Source organism: Sinocyclocheilus grahami, unplaced genomic scaffold (assembly GCF_001515645.1).
Source record: "Sinocyclocheilus grahami isolate Dianchi unplaced genomic scaffold, SAMN03320097.WGS_v1.1 scaffold2028.1, whole genome shotgun sequence".
Classification (NCBI taxonomy): domain Eukaryota; kingdom Metazoa; phylum Chordata; class Actinopteri; order Cypriniformes; family Cyprinidae; genus Sinocyclocheilus; species Sinocyclocheilus grahami.
Window position 1 is genome coordinate 53,812 of NW_015507207.1, and position 21,284 is coordinate 75,095.

At 33.3% G+C, this 21,284-nt stretch overlaps 1 protein-coding gene across 1 annotated transcript; it reads left to right on the plus strand.

Moving 5' to 3' along the window:
- Positions 1 to 1,541: 1,541 nt before the first annotated feature.
- LOC107573764 (sodium-dependent neutral amino acid transporter B(0)AT1-like) lies at positions 1,542 to 20,344 on the plus strand. Its single transcript, XM_016260206.1, has 13 exons — positions 1,542 to 1,752; positions 3,957 to 4,097; positions 4,208 to 4,345; positions 5,832 to 6,013; positions 6,910 to 7,020; positions 7,320 to 7,432; positions 8,772 to 8,900; positions 9,957 to 10,113; positions 10,837 to 11,041; positions 12,023 to 12,182; positions 14,158 to 14,320; positions 16,145 to 16,310; positions 20,182 to 20,344. The coding sequence occupies exons 1-13, from the start codon at positions 1,548 to 1,550 to the stop codon at positions 20,268 to 20,270; spliced, it is 1,959 nt and encodes a 652-aa protein (XP_016115692.1). The 5' UTR covers positions 1,542 to 1,547; the 3' UTR covers positions 20,271 to 20,344.
- Positions 20,345 to 21,284: the final 940 nt, after the last annotated feature.

Sequence of the window (21,284 nt, forward strand, 5' to 3'; positions counted from 1 at the left end):
ATTTTGTACATTTCCTACCATAAATATATCAAAACTTAATTTTAAAAACTTAAGTTATTGCTACAGGTCTATAATCATTGTTCTCGGATGGGTGTTGACCAGTGTTGGGTAAGTTACTCTAAAAAGTAATTAATTACTAGTTACTAATTACATCTTCAACAGTGTAATTAGATTACTCTCTCCAAAAAGTATTTAATTACTTAATACTAATTACTTTCTAAATCCTATATCAAAGTTAACGAATGATACGAGGATAGACATGAAACTATTATTTTAATTCTTTCAAATAAATAACAGATAACTACATCAATTATTCAGGTACACTTTAGATTAGAGTCAAATTAACACTGCTAGGAATAAATTAAACCTAATTTTCAGACCATGCATAAAAAAACTTTAACTTAAATAATAAAATAAAATACTTATTATATTTCAGGTAGTTGCCACAGCAGCTTTTCTTAAATTTTGTTTTTGTTTTTTTTAGTTTAACTTGAAATACTAAAACAACTCAAACTGAAATAAAAATGAAAAAAAACTGTATATACTGACACAAACAAAAAATAATACAAAATTAAATTAACAAAAATAATACAAATTACAAAAATACACAACAAAATTATTAAAACTTTAACTAAAATTAAAACAATACTTGAAAATAATAATATTAATAATAATAATAATAGTGGTATAATTAATAGTATATTAGTGGTGATAAAATAGCACTGGTGGGAATAAATTAAACTTATTTACATGATTAATTTCCAGACTGAGACATTACTCTTTTGAGCAGACAAAGACATTACTGTTTCTTAAAATAAATAAATAAAATATATAAAAAACCTTAAGCTTATGTTATTTCAGCTCGTTTTCAAGACAACTTTTCTAAGAATTTCTAAAAAATTCTAATACATTTTCAAAGAAAAAAAAAACTACACATACATGTTTAAAAATAAAAAATACTAATAAAAATGACAAAAACATACAGCAAAATTACTAAAACTTTAACTAAAATTAAAACAAAAACTAAAAATATGAATAAAAACTACAATAGTATATCAATGGTACGTATAAACGTATTTACATGATTAATTTTCAAACCGAGCACACAAAACATTTCTGTTTTACACGTATATAGAATTAATCAAATGTTATTTTATTTTAGCTATAGCTGCCATTTGTGTTTAGATTCACTCGATGCAATGAAATAAATAAAACTGAAATGAAAAAACTTCAAAATGACAAACACACACAAGACGAAAACTGAAATAAATAAATAAATAAATAAAAGCTAATCGAAAGCTCTCTGAATGACACCGAATAGGACTAAATGAAGCGTCTGACAGTCAGAACTAACCCAGGCGTGAGAGAACATTACACATTAACCAGCTTCAGCTCCGGCTGTCATCCAGCCCTTATCTTGCTGACGAAACACTTCAGACGTCCCGGGACGGAGGGGCGAGTGCTAAAGGTCTTTAATACCCAGATCCCCGTTACTATCTCCAGCACTTCCCTGAGGAGCGCAGTCCTGAACATACCTGCCAGCAGACATGAAGCTGAAGCTGAAGCTCCCGAACCCGGGTCTGGACGAGCGGATCCCGTCTCACGCCGAGCTGGAGAAGCTGGAGCTGGAGGAGGCTGGAGAGCGGCCGCAGTGGGACAACAAAGCCCAGTACATGCTGACCTGCGTGGGCTTCTGCGTGGGGCTGGGCAACGTCTGGAGGTTCCCGTACCTCTGCCAGAGCCACGGAGGAGGTGAGGATGAGAAACACACCTCTTACTCGCTCGCTATGACTGAAGAATAACACGGGGAACTGGGAAATGAGAGAGAGAGAGAAACTTTGAATGCATAAATGAATAGATACATTTCTAAGCTGCTTTGGATGAAAGCATCCGCCAAGTGTATAAATGCAAAATTACAAAATAATCAATCAATACCTCTATTGTAAGTTGTTTTGGATAAAAGTGTCTGCTTTGATTGCATGAATGAATAAATACATTTCTAAGCTGCTTTCACTCTTAAAAATAAAGGTGCTTCACGATGCCACAGAAGAACCGTTTTTGTCTAAACGGTTCCATAAAGAACCTTCAACATCTGAAGAACCTTTCTGTTTCACAAAAGCTGCTTTGTTTGCGAAAGAAGGTTCTTCAGATTACAAAAAGGTAAGAAAGAGATGGAACCAAAAATGGTTCTTCTGTGGCATCGCTGTGAAGAACCTTTTAAAGCACCTTTAATTTGAAAGCGTCTGCCAAGTGTATAAATGTAAAATTACAAAATAATCAATCAATCAATCAATCAATACCTCTATTGTAAGTTGCTCTGGATAAAAGTGTCTGCTAAATGCATAAACGTAAATGAACTGGATCCTACTCGCTATGACTGAAATATCAAAACGGCAAACAGGTACAAAGATTCAAATTTGGGGAAAAAAGGGAAATGAGAGAGAAACTTTGAATGCATGAATGCAGCCTAGTTATGATTCATAGCTTCATTTGATTTTACAGCCTAAATGATTTTTAAGGGTAAACACATGAGGGATTCAGAGATTTGTATTTATGTGCTTTTTATTTATCTCTTATCCATGCCAAAAATCTTTGGTTACGCTTTATTTTAAGGTGTCCCTGTTACAGTGTAATTATACAGTTAAGTACAGGAGTAATATACATGCACTTACTATAGGGTTAGGGTTACTTGCATGTAATTATGCATAATTAATTGATATTAGTCTATGATAGTAAGTACATGTAACATGTAACAAGGACACCTTAAAATAAAGCGTTACCAAATCTTTCAATAACTGTAATAAAAAATAGGCCGACCAGCAGTTAGTTACAGGATAATCAAACTTACTTCTTAATGTCGAATTAGACCAATCGACGTTTTTATGTAATCGACTTAAAAATGTAGTTTTGTAGAAATAAATGGGACTGACTCGTAAGACTAGTTAGTCTAAGCAGTTTATGCAACCAGTCACTAGAGAGTAGTTTGTGTAAATGAGTGATAAGGTTAATGTATAGCGATTAAATATTCCTGTAGTTATTAAATAACCTGAGAGGATCCACACAAGAAACGTCAAAAATCACTTATTTGGAGAGAACAAAAAAACGTAAAATCTTAAATTTGAGGATTCTCTACAATTGTTATAAATGTATATAATTATATTATATTATAATGCATTAAAATAGCCCAAAATCAGCTGCGTTGGATAAAAGTGTTTGCCAAATGCATAAATGTCAATATCTGATAAAAGAGAAAAATATGAATATTTAAAGGGTTAAATAAATGGATAAATACTTTTGTGAGTTGCTTTGACTAAAAGCATCTAGTAAATGCGCAACAAAATAAATGCATTTCTAAGCTGCTTTGGATAAAAGTGTCTTTTAAATGCATAAATGTAAATGAATAAATAAAAATTAATTAATTAATTAATTAATACTTCTATTGTAGGCTCCTTTGGATAAAAGTGTCTGCTAAATGCATAAATGTAAAATTAAAAAATAATAGATAAATAAATACCTCTATTGTAGTCTGTTTTGGATAAAAGTGTCTGCTAAGTGCATAAATGTAAATGAATAAATAAAAATGAATTAATTAATTAATAAATACCTCTATTGTAGGGTGCTTTGGATAAAAGTGTCTGCTAAATGCATAAATGTAAATGAATAAATAAAAATGAATGAATTAATACCTCTATTGTAGGCTCCTTTGGATAAAGTGTCTGCTAAATGCATAAATGTAACTAAAACGAAATATTCCAATGTTGTAGGCTGCTTTGGAAAAAGCACCTGCTAAATTCAAGAATTGCAATCATTTTTAAAAGTAGGTAAAAACTAAAAATAATATTCAAAATTAAAATTGGTAGACATTAATAAAATAATTCCCTTACCAAAACTCCATCATCAATGGTTTCACGGCTGATGTGAGCATAATGTGCCGTGTCTCCTGCTGGCTGTTTCAGGAGCGTTTATGATCCCGTTCCTGATCCTCCTGGTTCTGGAGGGAGTCCCGCTGCTGCATCTGGAGTTTGCCATCGGTCAGAGACTGAGGAAGGGCAGCGTCGGCGTCTGGAGGTCCATCAGCCCGTATCTGACCGGAGTCGGTGAGTCACGAAGAGCCATAAACGTGTGGGAAACCACCTCGACTTGAACTGAGTTCAAATTATCCTTTCCTGCACAGTTTGCAAAGCCTCACGTCTGTGTGTCTGTTCAGGCATCGCCTCCATGCTGGCGTCCTTCATCGTGGGCATGTACTACAACACCATCATGGCTTGGGTCATGTGGTACTTATTCAACTCTCTGCAGGATCCTTTACCCTGGAGTCAGTGTCCGGTCAACGCCAACAGGACAGGTATTGCAGCGTTACTGATGACTGCAACTATTAAACAACATAGTAACACTTTACCTTAAAGCTTTAAGTAGAATGCATTATAAAGCTATTCATAAAACATGTTATAATGCATTACATATTCTCATAAATTGTGGTAACTGACGTTAAAATGCGTTATAATGTTTGCAGATTCCTTGTTGCATCTGGAATCAGTTGTTTGTCATGTGTTTTAATGCATTATAAGTTCTAAAGGTATAACAATGATTAAATAACATGTGTGACGTGATCATACAATGCATTGTAAGGTGAATTACAAGAGATAATTAATGCATTAAAATATGTTTATAATGCGATATATATCAAGGCTTTAAGTGAAGAAAAGCTGAAATAAAATATCAGATTAAAAACTTCAATGTAAACGTTAAAATTGGAAATGCTGAAATAATATAAAAGCATCAGATGAAAAACGTAAATGTTGAAATTAGACTTTATATATATCTATATATAGATTAGAAACATTTTAAAATTAAATTTTAAAATTGGAAATGCTGATATAAAATAGAAATATAAATGTCATATAAACTTGTATTTCTAAAATGTTAGAAATGTTGATATAAAAATATTAAAATTAGATGAAAATATTAAAAGTTAAAATTAGAAATGTTGAAATAAAATTAAATATAAATATTAGATGAAAACTTGATTGTTAAAATTAGAAATGTTGATATTAAATAAAATATAACTATTAGATGACAAACCTAAGTTAAAATTTGTATAATAAAATAAACAGATGAAAAAATTAAATGTTCAAATTAAAAATGTTGAAATAAAATTAAATATAAATATTAGACAAAAACTGAATCATTAAAATTAGAAAAGTTGATATAAAAATGAAACATAAACATTAGATGAAAATATAAACAGATATTAATGTTTACGTTGAAGTACTAAAACTGAAATAGAAATAAACAGAAATATAAAACAAAAATCGAATAAAAAATGACAAAAGCACATAAAATTACCACAACTAAAATGAATACTGAAAATATAAAAATAAAAGTTAATTCAAAATATTAAATGCAATAAAGCTAAAAAATACAAATAAAAACGGATCAAAATAAAATAATTTACATTCTTAGTTCATGTTCCTGGGGCCGGTTGCATAACTGTTTAAACTAGTCTTAAAAAGATAGTCAACTAGTTTTTTTCTTCAAGACTGGTCATAAGGTTTTAAATTCAGTTATGAAAAGTCATATTTGTGTTGAAAAAGTAACCCCCTTGGTAACTGCTAGTTGGTCAAACTAGTTCTTAAGACACAGTCTTAACATGGTGGCTAAGTCTATGCAACTGGCCCCTGGTCTTACTGTAAACATAAAGCATGATATTCTAAAGAAAAGTGCTATACGTTGCTCCACCTCTGAAAAGCAATGCTGCTAACGTCATTTAATCTAACATGAATGTAGTTAAGGTTATCTGCGTGTGTGAAGCTGAGCGTGTCTCTCCGCAGGTCTGGAGCCGGAGTGCGCTCGCAGTTCTCCGGTGGATTATTTCTGGTACAGAGAGACTCTGAACAGCTCGGCGGCGATCGAGGACTCTGGAGGTCTGCAGTGGTGGCTGGTGCTGTGTCTGTTCTGCGCCTGGATCGTCCTGTACGTCTGCTGCATCAGAGGCATCGAGACCACCGGGAAGGTAAGGCAACACACATCTCATATTCAGTCATATTATCAATAGCTTCACAGCTAACAAGCTTACAGTAGCAGCCAAAGGTTTCTGAACGGTAAGAATTTGAGTGTTTTTTTAAAGAAGTCTCTTCTGCTCACCAGGCCTGCATTTATTTGATCCAAAGAACAGCAAAAACTGTACAATTGTGAATTTTTTTTAACTACATTTTAAAATGTCATTTATTTCTGTGATCAAAGCTGCATTTTTAGCATCATTACTCCAGTCGCATGATTCTTCAGAAATCATTCTAATATTCTGATTAAAAAATAAATAAAAATAAAAATGTATTATGTTGAAAACAGCTGAGTAGAATTTTTTCAGGTTTCTTTGACGAATAGAAAGTTCAGAGGAGAGCAGCATTTATCTGAAATATAAATCTTTTGTAACATTATAAATGTCCTTATCATCACTTTTAATCAATTTAAAGCATCCTTTATAAATAAAAGTATTATTTTTATATATTTCTATTTAGCTTTAAATTTGATTTATTTATTAGTTAGTAATTTTACTACTTCAACTAGTGCTTACAGTTAATTTATTTCTAATTTTCATGTAAATTAAAATTCGCACAACTTTCACAGAACTTCGTAGGAATGTTCCGTTTAAAACGGAATTGTTTCACAATCGACGAACTCTGCAACAATAACATTTATTGAATTGAATCATCATTGAACTGAATTACTCTGACTCTATTCTCTTCTGTGGAGCTGCTTTACAACTGAAATGGAGTTTGTTTCATAGCTGATGAATTTCACAGCATGACACAGTTATTCTCCTGTTTATTTCTGCAAAGCTGCTTTGAATCAATCTGTACAGTATAAAGCGCAATAGAACTGAATGTGATCATCTCCTGCTCTCCTCAGGCCGTGTACATCACATCCACGTTACCGTACCTGGTTCTCACCATCTTCCTGATACGAGCGCTGACGCTGAAAGGCTCTGTGAACGGAGTCAAGTTCCTCTTCACTCCAGACGTACGTTCAGCGGTTAACCCTGTGTGTGTGTGTGAGTGAGTGAGTGAGTGAGTGAGTGAGTGAGTGAGTGAGTGAGTGAGTGTGTGTGTGTGTGTGTGTGAGAGAGTGTGTGTGAGAGTGTGTGAGAGTGTGTGTGTGAGTGAGTGTGTGTGTGTGTGTGTGTGTGTGAGTGAGTGAGTGAGTGAGTGAGTGTGTGTGTGTGTGTGTGTGTGTGTGAGAGAGTGTGTGAGAGAGTGTGTGTGTGAGTGAGTGTGTGAACTCACTGAGCTCTGACGCGTGCGTCTGCTTCTCTGTTGAAGGTGAATGAGCTGATGAACCCGACCACGTGGCTGGACGCTGGAGCTCAGGTGCTCTTCTCCTTCTCTCTGGCCTTCGGCGGCCTCATCTCTTTCTCCAGCTACAACTCGGTCCAGTAAGTCGTCTGAAACACACGCTGATGACTACATGAGAAGCTGCCTACTGAGAGAGCTTCACTTGATTTCGTTGCGTGCTTTTGTCATATTTTTTTTCGTTTTTTAAAAAATATTTATTCAGGTTATTTTTTACTTTGTAATTTCAGTTCAAGTTTTAGTAATTTTGTTACTTGCTTTTCCCGTCCTTATTATTATTATTATTTAAATTTGTATATGTATATTTCAGTTTTTGTCATTTTAATGCTTCAACTTTTTTTATGGGGTGGGGGGGTGTATTTTGGTTATTTTTATTTATATGTTATATTGGTGTGTGTGAGAGAGTGTGTGAGAGAGTGTGTGTGTGAGTGAGTGTGTGAACTCACTGAGCTCTGACGCGTGCGTCTGCTTCTCTGTTGAAGGTGAATGAGCTGATGAACCCGACCACGTGGCTGGACGCTGGAGCTCAGGTGCTCTTCTCCTTCTCTCTGGCCTTCGGCGGCCTCATCTCCTTCTCCAGCTACAACTCGGTCCAGTAAGTCGTCTGAAACACACGCTGATGACTACATGAGAAGCTGCCTACTGAGAGAGCTTCACTTGATTTCGTTGCGTGCTTTTGTCATATTTTTTTTCGTTTTTAAAAAAATATTTATTCAGGTTATTTTTTACTTTGTAATTTCAGTTCAAGTTTTAGTAATTTTGTTACTTGCTTTTCCCGTCCTTATTATTATTATTATTTAAATTTGTATATGTATATTTCAGTTTTTGTCATTTTAATGCTTCAACTTTTTTTATGGGGTGGGGGGTGTATTTTGGTTATTTTTATTTATATGTTATATTGATCATTTAATTGATATTTCAATTTTAGTCATTTTAGCACACCAACAAACTTATTTTATTTCGGTTAGTTTTTAGATATTTACTTTTAATTTAGATTTGTTTTAGTTTATTAGGCTTTCAGGCTATTAGTACTTCAACTTTATTTCAGTTAGCTGCCTATGCAACATCTTTAATTCTCGTTTAATTTTTTCCATCTAATCTTTTTCCTCGTTTCAATTAACGAAACAATGCCGCTCAAGAGAGCATCTACTTTACAGCTACGTTTCCATCCATTTTAATGCGAATTTTGGGATATCGTGAACATATGATATGGAAGCAGTGCTTTACTCGCAAATGTTTCATGCATTATTCTAATTAATTGTTTAATTATTAATATTTAATCAAGTTATATAGTCGCAACTTTGGATGGAAACAAGGCGAATGCCTTAAAACGTTACCTATAGGCAGCTCACTATGACAAGAGCTCATATACAGCAGCTTATATTGTACATATTTCGAGTAAAATTATTATTTTTCCATCAGTAATAACTGTGAGCAGGATGCCGTCACCATCTCCATCATCAACGGCCTGACCTCCGTCTACTCCGCCACCGTCATTTACTCCATCATCGGCTTCAGAGCCACGGAGAAGTACGACTCGTGTCTGGAGAGGTACGTCCTCACATTCACTACACTTCTCAAACGCTTCAAGTCTGCAAGATTATTCTCTTTTAAGAAATTAATACTTTTATTAACGCTTTGACTCCACCGATGTGATTATAACGGTCAGCGCGTCACGTGACCAACAGCAAAATTCTAATCTGCTTTCGCGCTCAGAAGAAGATATCACAAATTTTCGGTGTTTTTAACCACGTTGTGTTTATTTTAGGTTTCAGACATTTAAATACACATTGTGTAGGTAACTATAAAGTACTCTATTCTTCACCGGCCACTTACTTCCGTGTCTTTTGGGAGATCTCAAAAGCAGCTCTGATTCAGAGCGAACTAATATGGCGGCGCCGATCGCCGGTTATACACCAACTAACATAATCATTATATCACATTTAAACGATCAAATACATTCACTTGACCATATTTGAGAGTTGGAATACCAGATATTTCATAATATAATCAACACGTTTGTTTATATTTTGAATAAAAAAAGGTCTGTGCGATAAAATAATTATCACGATAATTTAATATTTTTCATATCAGTCGATATCGTGAATCACATTTTTATTTCATTCAAATTTAAAGGCACAGTTTTGCTATTAAGTGAAACTTGTAGACGTCCGACTGTTAATTGAGGTTTTAAACGAATAAAATACTCTTCATGGTCCGAACAGGACAAACACGTTTTTGAATTCTTTACACTTTTCCAGTCATTTTTCATAGACAAAATAAAACATCTTAATAGAAAATTGTATTTCTTAGTTTCCACGTGTTCTTATGAGTACTATTGCTTCTGTCAGAAATGTTTCTCGAGCAGCAAATCAGCATATTAGAAATATTTCTGAAGATCATGTGACACTGAAGACTGGAATAATGACGATGAAAATACAGATTTGATCACAGGAATCAATTAGTTTATAGGATATTCACACAGAAAAACAGCAACTTGAAATTGCAATATTTCGATCAAATGAACGCAGCCTTCGTTCAGAAGCTCTTACTGACTCCAAATGTTTGATTGGTAGTGTGACCTCATTGTATTATACTTTCTGACAGTAACATCCTGATGCTGATGAACGCGTTTGATCTGCCGGAGGGAAACATCACGGAGAGCAACTATGACAGTTTCCTTCAGCATCTCAACAGCACAGCACCAGTCATCGTTCAGGAGCTCCAGCTGAAGACCTGCGACATACAGACGCTCCTCAGCGAGGTACGACAGAAATCACTAATCAGTTACCTGAACCTAACCCTAAATCACTAACCCTAACTCTAGCCCACTAATCAGTTACCTAACCCTAACCCTAAATCACTAATCAGTTACCTGACCCTAACCCTAAATCACTAACCCTAACCCTAGCCAACTAATCAGTTACCTAACCCTAACCCTAACCTAACCCTAAAACTAACCCTAACCCTAAAAATCACTAATCAGTTACCTGACCCTAACCCTAAATCACTAACCCTAACCCACTAATCAGTTACCTAACCCTAACCCTAAATCACTAACCCTAACCCACTAATCAGTTACCTGACCCTAATTAACTAACCCTAACCCTAGCCCACTAATCAGTTACCTAACCCTAAATCCTAAATCACTAATCAGTTACCTAACCTAACCCTAACCCTAACCTAACCCTAACCCACTAATCAGTTACCTAACCCTAAAAATCACTAATCAGTTACCTAACCTAACCCACTAATCAGTTACCTAACCCTAAAAATCACTAATCAGTTACCTAACCTAACCCTAACCCACTAATCAGTTACCTAACCCTAAAAATCACTAATCAGTTACCTAACCCTAACCCTAAAAATCACTAATCAGGTACCTAACCCTAAGTAAACCATCTCCCATCCTTCACTAAGTCACTCTGAGCTTCCAGAATCTGAGTACGGTCTCCAGATGAACAGCTGCACTGATCTTTGGTTTCAGGGAGTTGAGGGAACCGGTCTGGCCTTCATCGTCTTCACCGAGGCCATCACTAAGATGCCCGTCTCTCCTCTGTGGTCAGTGCTGTTCTTCATCATGCTCTTCTGTCTGGGATTGTCCACTATGTTCGGGAACATTGAGGGAGTCGTGGCGCCGCTGCAGGACCTGAACCTGCTCCCCAAAAAGTGGCCTAAAGAACTCTTCACTGGTAAACACATCAACCACAAACCACTTCCAATCACAGCGGATGAATATGAATAAACGCATTACAAGTAACTCAAGTTACGAAATCAGATTACTTTTTTTCAAGTAACTACTAAAGTAAAGGTTCGGTTCACACCAAGGACGATAACTATAAAGATAACGATAAAGATATAGTTAAAAAAATTGTGCCGAGTCCACACCACAACTATAACGATAACGGCACAGAGAAACGATATCGTTGGAATCGTTTCAAAACGATTTTTTTCCAGCTGATGAACTATAAAAAATTAAAGGCAGCGGCAGACGAGCATGCGCTTAGAATAAACAGATGATAACGTTCGCTGATGTGGACGCTAATATCGTTATCTTTATAGTTATTGTTCTTGGTGTGAACGGGGCTTAACGCATTACTTTTTAATTTAGAAGGAAATATCGGAGTTACTTTTTCAAATAAGTAACTTTTTCCAGTTTGCTTCCCATGTATTGGCTGACAGCTCTCGTGTTGCCATGTTGAGATAAATCGTGTATTTACACGTAAATACACGTTTACTCAAAAACAGATTCAGAATCAATAAAAACAGTCAGATGCAAGCTCAGAATATTATACAAACCTGCAATAATTAAATGTTAAATAAGACAAATATAATTTATGTATTTAATCCCATTTTATTAACGAATGTCTTTGTTGCTGACCTTCGATGATCCAATTCACCCATGCTAAGCAAAAATGACATGTGTGTATAATTTGTGTTATTGCTGAATAGTTGAACTTTCTTCTCCTGCGTCATATTCATGTGATTAGTTTGAGCTGCGCCCTCTACTGTACAGACGTGAATTTTCATTTCCTTCAGCTTGAGCTGTATTAATTTCACTTTTGTAACTCTAAAGTAACAACGCATTACTTTCCATACACAATATTGTAATGCATTACTTTTAAAAGTAACTTTCCCCAACACTGATCAGCTGACCTGCTGATGTTTTTCAGGTCTGACGTGTGTTGTGTCCTTCGTGGTGGCGCTCATATTCGTCCAGTCCTCTGGTAACTACTGGCTGGCTCTGTTCGATGGCTTCGCCGGCTCTATTCCTCTGCTGGTCATCGCCCTCTGCGAGATAATCGCTGTGGTTTACGTCTATGGGATTGACAGGTAAAAGCCAACTTGAAATCGAAGCTGTTTAAAGGGTTAGTTCACCCAAAAATGAAAATTCTGTCATTAATTACTCACCCTCATGTTGTTCCAAACCCGTAAGAATTGTTGAATAAAGTCATTATTTTTGTTTTCTTTGCGCACAAAAAAGTATTCTCATAGCTTCGTAAAATTACGGTTGAATCCCTGATGTGACACGGATTTTTTAACGATGTCCTTGCTATGTTTCTGGATGTTGATCGTGGTAGTAACCTTGCTGTCTATGGAGGGTCAGAAAGCTCTCGGATTTTATCAGAAATATCTAAATTTGTGTTCCGAAGATGAACGAAGGTCTTATGGGTTTGGAACGACATGAGGGTGAGTAATTAATGACAGAATTTGGATGTTATTTATGTTGGCTTGACAAAGCCAACATACTGAAATCCTATTTAAGTTGCCGCTGCTTCTTCTGAGACTAAATTTAGTCAGTATCTCCTCCAAGAGTTTTCAAGCTACAACCACTGAACCTAGGTCAGACATTCAGACTTAATGTACTAAATCATGCTAGCAATACGCTAACATTGTGTTAGCAACATCATAATGCTAGCAACATTTTAACAGTAAGCTAAAAATGCTAGCAACATGCTAAAACCAGCTACCAGCGTTAACTAGCAACATATTAAAACATGCGATCAATTTGCTAAATCAAGTTAGCAATGTGCTAAAACATACTAGAAACGTGTTAAATTATGCTAACAACATTGTAAAATGTAAAAAATATGCTCACAATGTGCAAACTCATGTTAGCAATGTACTAAATCATGTTAACATGCTAAAACATGCTAGCAACATGCCAAAACATGTTAGGAAAGCACAAAATCATACTAGCAACATGTTAAAATACGTTAAAAAGGTGTTAAATTATGCTAACAACATTGTAAAATGTAAAAAATATGCTCACAATGTGCAAACTCATGTTAGCAATGTGCTAAATCATGTTAACATGCTAAAACATGCTAGCAACATGCCAAAACATGTTAGGAAAGCACAAAATCATACTAGCAACATGTTAAAACACGTTAAAAAGGTGTTAAATTATGCTAACAACATTGTCAAATGTTAAAAATATGCTCACAATGTGCAAACTCATGTTAGCAATGTGCTAAATCATGTTAACATGCTAAAACATGCTAGCAACATGCCAAAACATGTTAGGAAAGCACAAAATCATACTAGCAACACGTTAAAACACATTAAAAAGGTGTTAAATTATGCTAACAACATTTTCAAATGTACAAAATATGCTCACAATGTGCAAACTCATGTTAGCAATGTACTAAATCATGTTAACATGCTAAAACATGCTAGCAACATGCCAAAACATGTTAGGAAAGCACAAAATCATACTAGCAACATGTTAAAACACGTTAAAAAGGTGTTAAATAATGCTAACAACATTGTCAAATGTTAAAAATATGCTCACAATGTGCAAACTCATGTTAGCAATGTGCTAAATCATGTTAACATGCTAGCAACATGCCAAAACATGTTAGGAAAGCACAAAATCATACAAGCAACATGTTAAAACACGCTAAAAATGTGCTAAATTATGCTAGCAACATGGTAACGTGTTAAATTATGTTAACAAAATGCTACATCATGCTATCAGTGGTGTTAAAATGTTAGAAACATGTTAAATCATGAAATAACTTGCGTAAACACGTTAGCTAAAACATGTAATAATCATGATATTTCAAACTTTTAAACAAGGCTTTGTCAAGCCAACATCAAAGTTTGTTTACTAACTCTAATTTACTAATCTAGTTGATGTTGTTCTGCACATTATTCACAGTTCCAGTTCTGGTTCACGCAGTAATTTAATGCAATAAACAGTAACCGCTTGTGTTTTGATAGACGCAAAAGATAAATAATGGAAACTCCTGATGTTTTCAAGTGCTGAGAAGAAAGGTAAAGCTGTTCTCTCTCTATCCTCCAGGTTTAACGAGGACCTTCAGTTCATGGTGGGACACAAGCCCAACATCTTCTGGCAGGTCTCGTGGCGGTTCCTCAGTCCCATCATCCTTCTGGTCATTCTGATCTTCTACTTTGTCACTACAGTCAGCAAACAGCTGACCTACAGCGTCTGGGACCCTGAATCGGTACGTATGGGACTATATCTTGCATTAGACAATTCAAATGCATGTTTTTTTACATTATTACTTTAAGCTTATTTCTAAAATATTTAATATCCAATATAAAAATGATAAGATGTGAAGTCGACGTGAAATCTAAATTTACTTTAATACACGACTAAAAGTGCAGTCACATTTACACAAGGAAGCTTGTTATAAAAATACATAAATAAAAATAGGTAATTGCGACTTTTTATCTTACAGTTCTACATTTTCTCTCGCATATGGGAAAAAAAGTCAGACTTGCGAGATAAAACCTCAGAATTGTGAGAGGGGGAAAAAAGTATGAATTGTGAGACTTAAAAAAATTCGCAATTATTTTTATTGCATGGCAGGGAGAGAGAAAAAACAGACAAAACTTCCCCCGAGAAACTTTGTGTTCAATATTAAAATGTTTGTGGTTGCGACAAAAAAAAGAGTTGTGAGAGTTGTGAGATTTAAAAAAAATAATAAAAATCGCAATTAAATTTTTTTATTTTGTGGAGCCAAAATGTAGGCCATGCAAAATTTTAAAAGCAGGTTTTTGTTCCATTCGTATGGATCAATATTGAAATTTCGCAGTAATGTTAAGCGCACCTTTACTGTGAAAGTGTTATCAGCACTCGACAAAACAAATCGAAAACTGTACTTCACAAATTTTTTTTTTTTTTTACTTTCATCACCCAATCAATTTCCAATAGACTAAACTAACATCCTTGTTGAATATCCAGTTTCTATGGAAGCTCGTTTCCGCCGAGGAAATACAAAAGTTAACTGCGACTTTTTCACCTCGAAATTCAGACTTTATCATGCAATTCTGAATTTATGTCTCACAATTTAGACTCGAAAAAAAGGAAGAAAAAAATCTGAATTGCGATTATTTTTTTATTCTGTGGTGGAAAAAAACAACTCAGAATTCTGAGGAAAAAAGTCCGAATTCTCAGTTTATATCTTGCACTGTAAAAAATGACCGTGAATTTAACGGTAAAAGACTGTAAAAATGCTACAGTAAAAACCTGTTAAATGTTTAACGGTAAATTCTCCTACTGTATACGGTGAACAACTGTATTGGACATTACATGTAATTTTACGGTAGTGTACCGTTTTTGGAAGTGAAAATTGACATTCCCAGAATTCCCTGCGTTACATTTCAAATGTGATGTTTTTTTGTTGAAATAACTATGTTTCTTCTTAGTTTTTTCTTATCAGTTTTGTATATTAGGGTTGTGTGTTACACCTAATGTTGTTAAATGAATGTTTATAGCATTATTTCAGTTTCATGTGTGTTACCGTGATGCTGTTTAGTGTTTGTGCGAAAGACACACTGGATTTTTTTTTTTTTTTACAGTGTGCAATTCTGACTTTTTTTTTTTTCTTCTTTTTTTTTAATCTGGCGATTTTCAATTTTAAAACATAATATGTAAAATTAAAATAATGTAAAAATCAAATACGCACACAAAAACATATTAACCTATAAACTGTAAAGTTAAAATAAATATTTTTTTAAACGAAAGCAAATCAAAATAAAGCCCTAAAAATCTATTACGTCGTAAAACGAAAACAATTAAATAGTTAACAAACAAAAACACTACAGATGTATTAAAACGTGAATAAAAACTCTTAAAATAATTTACAGAATTGCACGTAAAAATCAGAACTTAAGAATTAGGGGAAAAAATTTCACAATTATCTTATCTAATATTTCACGCTGAAATACAATCACATGGCGGAAGCAAAGTTAGTTGTTTCGCACAGCTAGAGAGGCGTCTTCGTAAAGCATGTGAAGACTAAGCTCATCTTCTCTCTGAACAGGATAATTTCCCCACTCTTAAAGAGGTGAACTATCCCAGCTGGATCAGCGGCATCATCTTCATCCTAGCCGGCATTCCCAGTCTCTGCATCCCAGGAGTCGCCCTCATCCGAGCTCTGTGGAAATGCTGCTCGAAGGACAAGGAGAAGAAAGAAGAGCGCAGCATTTATGGAAAAGAAATACGTGTGAATACAATAGCGTAGAGCATATAGAACGATGAGGCCACGCCCAATATAATAACATTTGTATTATATACTCACAATCCTTTTTGCAATGTATATATTTATGTATAATAAACAATGATTGTTTTTCAATGTCTCTATCCACCTTATTTTGAAACGCGAAGCTATTTTCTAATTTCATTAGCCACTATAACCGGAACAATAACAAAGTGCGGGGAAACTTTATTTATGATAATAAATGAACATTAAATGACATTAAATGACAATGAATACCAGTTTCATATCAAATGACAAGGAATACCGATATCAAACAGCATAACTTTATGCTGAATAACCGTAACAACTGAAACCGGAAGCCGCGCATATTCCACTTTCTCGCGCTTGTTATTAAAAACAAAGCGTGCATAGAAACCCAATATAGATTCTGTACAGTAGCGCACTTCTATTTTTAAAGAGTGCGTGTTATCGGCATCATTTCCCGCAGGACACGCTGTAGTAATTTACCAGCACTCACAGAACAGTCTGTCCTTAAGACTTCACAGCGCTTATCTTTCAGTGTTAAATTAATAATTATCAGAAGCTGATACGTTGTGTTCTCTTTGTTCTAACTTTGTCCGGTGAACTCAGGACAGTCCGATAATCTAGTTACTGTAATATCTTATCTAACATACACTCGAAAACAACACAATCAGCGCATGCTAAAGATACGGAGTTCTGAAGAAGCCCGGCGGCGGGAATAATTCGTTTCCCATAACCTCCCGTGCTTATTTCTACACAGTTCTCCAACTAAAGAATATTTCACATATTTACTGTCATACGACAACCCTATAGGAACAATAAGACTTGGAAGAGTAATTTGAAACACAATTTATTCTACGAATCTTGCTTAATTCAGATTATTTTATGACGGGGATTCCCAAACTTTTAACAACGTTAGTTAGGGTTTTATTTTGATTGTTTTTATTTTGAAATTATTTATTTTAACTTTACACTGTTATGATTTAATACATTTTAGTGAGATTTATTTTGGTAGATTTTATTTAAAAAATATTTATATTAATTTTACATTTTACGGTTTAATACATTTTTCGTAAGTGTTCTGATTTGATTTGTTTTTATTGCAACTGTATTAAATTAATTTGACGTTTTATGGTTTAATACATTTTTCGTACGTTTTCTGATTTTATTTGTTTTTATTGCAACTGTATTAAATTAATTTGACTTTTTATGATTTAATAAATTTTTTGTACGTTTTCTGTTTTGATTTATTTTTATTGCAACTGTATTAAATTAATTTGACTTTTTATGATTTAATAAATTTTTTGTACGTTTTCTCCTTTGCATATCATTTCACTTCCAAATCTGTGTTTGGATACGTAACTAATTGTAACGGTGTGCATTCGAATACTGTTTGGAGTGGATGTGCCTTTGTGTTTGATTGCTTTGTGGAGGCTCATTGATAGGCTAGTCGGAGTTGTCCACGCTAAGGAAGATCAACATATTTCAACGCACTCAATGTTTTTCTTAAGAAAGAATAACTCATTTTTGCCACGGAATGGAGCATCCTGTCTCGGATAAGAACTAAAAGACTATTTCTTTGGTGTAACATCAAGGACAAGGTCTTGATTTTGTTTATTAGTTTCTTTATTATGTATAGATTATAATTAGTTTTCACTTGAACCCATCTAGCATTGGGGGAATAAAACACAACAACAACAACAAAAAAGAAGTTTGCTGAAGTTCATAAATTGCTTTATTTGATCTTAGTGATGAACCCTCATTTGTCGCTAATCTAAAAATAAAAGAAAGAGAAGTTACAACGTTTTATGATTTAATAAATTTTTCGCACGTTTTCTGATTTGATTTGTTTTTATTGCAACTGTATTCAATTAATTTGACTTTTTATGATTAATAAATTTTTCGTACGTTTTCTGATTAGATTTTTTTATTGCAACTGTATTAAATTAATTTGACTTTTTATGATTTAATAAATTTTTTGTACGTTTTGTGTTTTGATTTATTTTTATTGCAACTGTATTAAATTAATTTGACTTTTTATGATTTAATAAATTTTTTGTACGTTTTCTGTTTTGATTTATTTTTATTGCAACGGTATTCAATTAATTAGATTTTTTATGATTTAATACATTTTCGTACGTTTTCTGATTTGATTTGTTTTTATTGCAACTGTATTAATTTAATTTGACTTTTTATGATTTAATAAATTTTTCGTACGTTTTATGATTTGATTTGTTTTTATTGCAACTGTATTAATTTAATTTGACTTTTATGATTTAATAAATTTTATCGTACGTTTTATGATTTGATTTGTTTTTATTGCAACTATTAAATTAATTTGACGTTTTATGATTCAATAAATTTTTTCGTACGTTTTCGGTTTTGATTTGTTTTTATTGCAACTGTATTAAATTAATTTGACGTTTTATGGTTTAATACATTTTTCGTACGTTTTCTGATTTTATTTGTTTTTATTGCAACTGTATTAAATTAATTTGACTTTTTATGATTTGATTTGTTTTTATTGCAACTGTATTCAATTAATTTTACATTTTGATTCAAAACATTTGTAGTGTTTTATTTTTATTTCAAAATTATTTTAATGTTACATTTTATGATTTAATAAATTTTTAGAAAACGTCCTGTTTTGATTTATTTTAAATGTATGAAATTATTTTAATTTGACATTTTATGATTCAATACATTTTTGTTTTATTTTAATTTGTTTTAATTAAAAATATATATATTTTTATGATTTAATAAATTTTTGTATTTTATTTTTATTTCAATTTTACATGCAATACATTTTTAGTACGTGATTTATTTATTTATGTTTAAATTATTAATTAATCAACACTTACAAACCAATATGAATGAGGCTAGTATAAAATCCAGGACATGTTTATGATAGCTTTACTGGAGTTATTGTTTATTTGCAGAATAAAAATGTCTCTTTACACAATACTGTATCTTTGATGTCTTAAATGTGAAAACTGCATCTGCTCACAATCAGCAGCAGGTGGCGCTATTAGATCAGCACCGAGTGAAAACCATTACATTCATCCAGTTAGCAGACATGAGACATACGTCCTCAAACTCCTGCAATTATTTTGCCAACATAAAATATATTTTAAAAAAGTAAATTGAAACGTTTGTAATAAAAAAAAAACATTCCAAACCAATCTAAAAAATTATAATATAATATAATATAATAATTTGTACTCAAGGACTTTTATAACTGTTATTTTTATATTATCTGTATTCATTGTAGTTTTTAGTTTGGGTAATTTTATGTGCTTTTGTCATTTTTATTAGTTTTATATTTCTATTTAGTTCTATTTCAGTTTTAGTACACAAGTCATTTTAGTACCTCAACTTAAACATTAATATTAGAAATGTTGCTTTGGCAACAAACTGAAATCAGTTTATGTTTTCATCTAATGTTTATATTTCATTTTTATATAAACAATTTTAAGAGAAAACATTTCAAAGCACCTCAGTCTGCTAATTGAGCTGCTAAAACAGTGCATCTGAGTGTAATGGCAAATCAGAGACAATTGTTTACTAGTAGCTGTGCCCACAATATGGTTTCTGAAGTGTCTCTGCGCCTCCCGATTACGAGAGAGGACTTTGTTTTTAGTCGAATGATATAAAAACATAACGAGGACTATAAAATATATACAGCAGTGACACGCAAGCAACCTTTGCATCTTGGTTTTTACAGTGAAACACACAGATTTAGGAAGGGAGTTACTCATTAAACTGCAGCACACAGCTCTGCAACCAATGCATAAATTATACGCCCTGTTTATAGTTAGTTGTGCGAGTACATAACTCACCCGTGGTGCACACTGACACGCACTCACATCAGGATGGACACGGCCAGCGTCGCCTCCAGCGCTCAGGAACGGCCCAAATGGGACAATAAGGCCCAGTATCTGCTGACGTGCATCGGATTCGCCGTGGGACTCGGGAACGTCTGGAGATTCCCGTACCTCTGCCAGATCTACGGAGGAGGTGACTGGATTATTCATATTTACTGGGAAAATAGTGCAGAGGATGATGTGGATTAGAGTGGTTTTAGATCAACTTCTATGCTGAGAAATATTCAGTGTGTAGGATTTACTCCAAAACAAATTTCTATATATATATATACATATTATATTTTTTGTTGTTATATATTTACATTATTTTACACATTTCATTTATTTCTGTTAACACTTAAAGACTAAAAAAAAAAAGTTACTAAAACTAACTAAAATTAACATGAAAACAGAATATCTAAAAAAAAAAATGTATTCAAAATATTAAAAACGGTAATAGTTTGACACTTACGATAAGCTCTAATTTGTTAACATTAGTTAATGCATTAACTTAACAACAAGCAATATATTTATTTACAGCACTTTTCGTTTTACATTAGTTATTAAAAACACAAATAACATCAATATTAATAAACGCAGTATTGTTCATCGTTAGGTCTACTAATACAGTTACCCTGTTAGCAAATGAACCATTTCTGTAAAGTGATGTAAAAATACTTTATGGTTGCTGTTGAAAGTTCCTGAAGTCATTAAATAATAAATCAACTTCTTCCTGGAGTTATCAAATAATTAATTATATTAGGCAATAATCAAATCGATCACAATAAATGCTCTCATGTCATTTCAATACTATTTACAGCTGTTCTTTGTTATAAAAAGGATAACAAAACACTAACCCAGTTATTCAATGCCTAAGTGTTTTACATTTGCATTTATGCATTTAGCATATACAGAAATGTATTCATTTTATCCAAAGGAACAAAAGCAATTTGTCAAACAGTCAAACTATATTCATAAAACTCAACGCCAGGTTAATCACACAACTACATTAGCAAGAAGAAACACAAAAGTCAGAGATCAGTATTTCAGTATCCGAATTTGTGGGTTGATCCTTTAAT

What these genes read in the sequence shown, in the direction of transcription:
- LOC107573764 (XM_016260206.1), top strand. Translation starts at nt 1,548, where the DNA reads ATGAAGCTGAAGCTGAAGCTCCCGAACCCGGGTCTGGACGAGCGGATC. An exon ending in CTGCCAGAGCCACGGAGGAG is followed by an intron (nt 1,753 to 3,956) that starts GTGAGGATGAGA and finishes TGGCTGTTTCAG; the next exon opens with GAGCGTTTATGATCCCGTTC. An exon ending in TACGTCTATGGGATTGACAG is followed by an intron (nt 12,183 to 14,157) that starts GTAAAAGCCAAC and finishes TCTATCCTCCAG; the next exon opens with GTTTAACGAGGACCTTCAGT.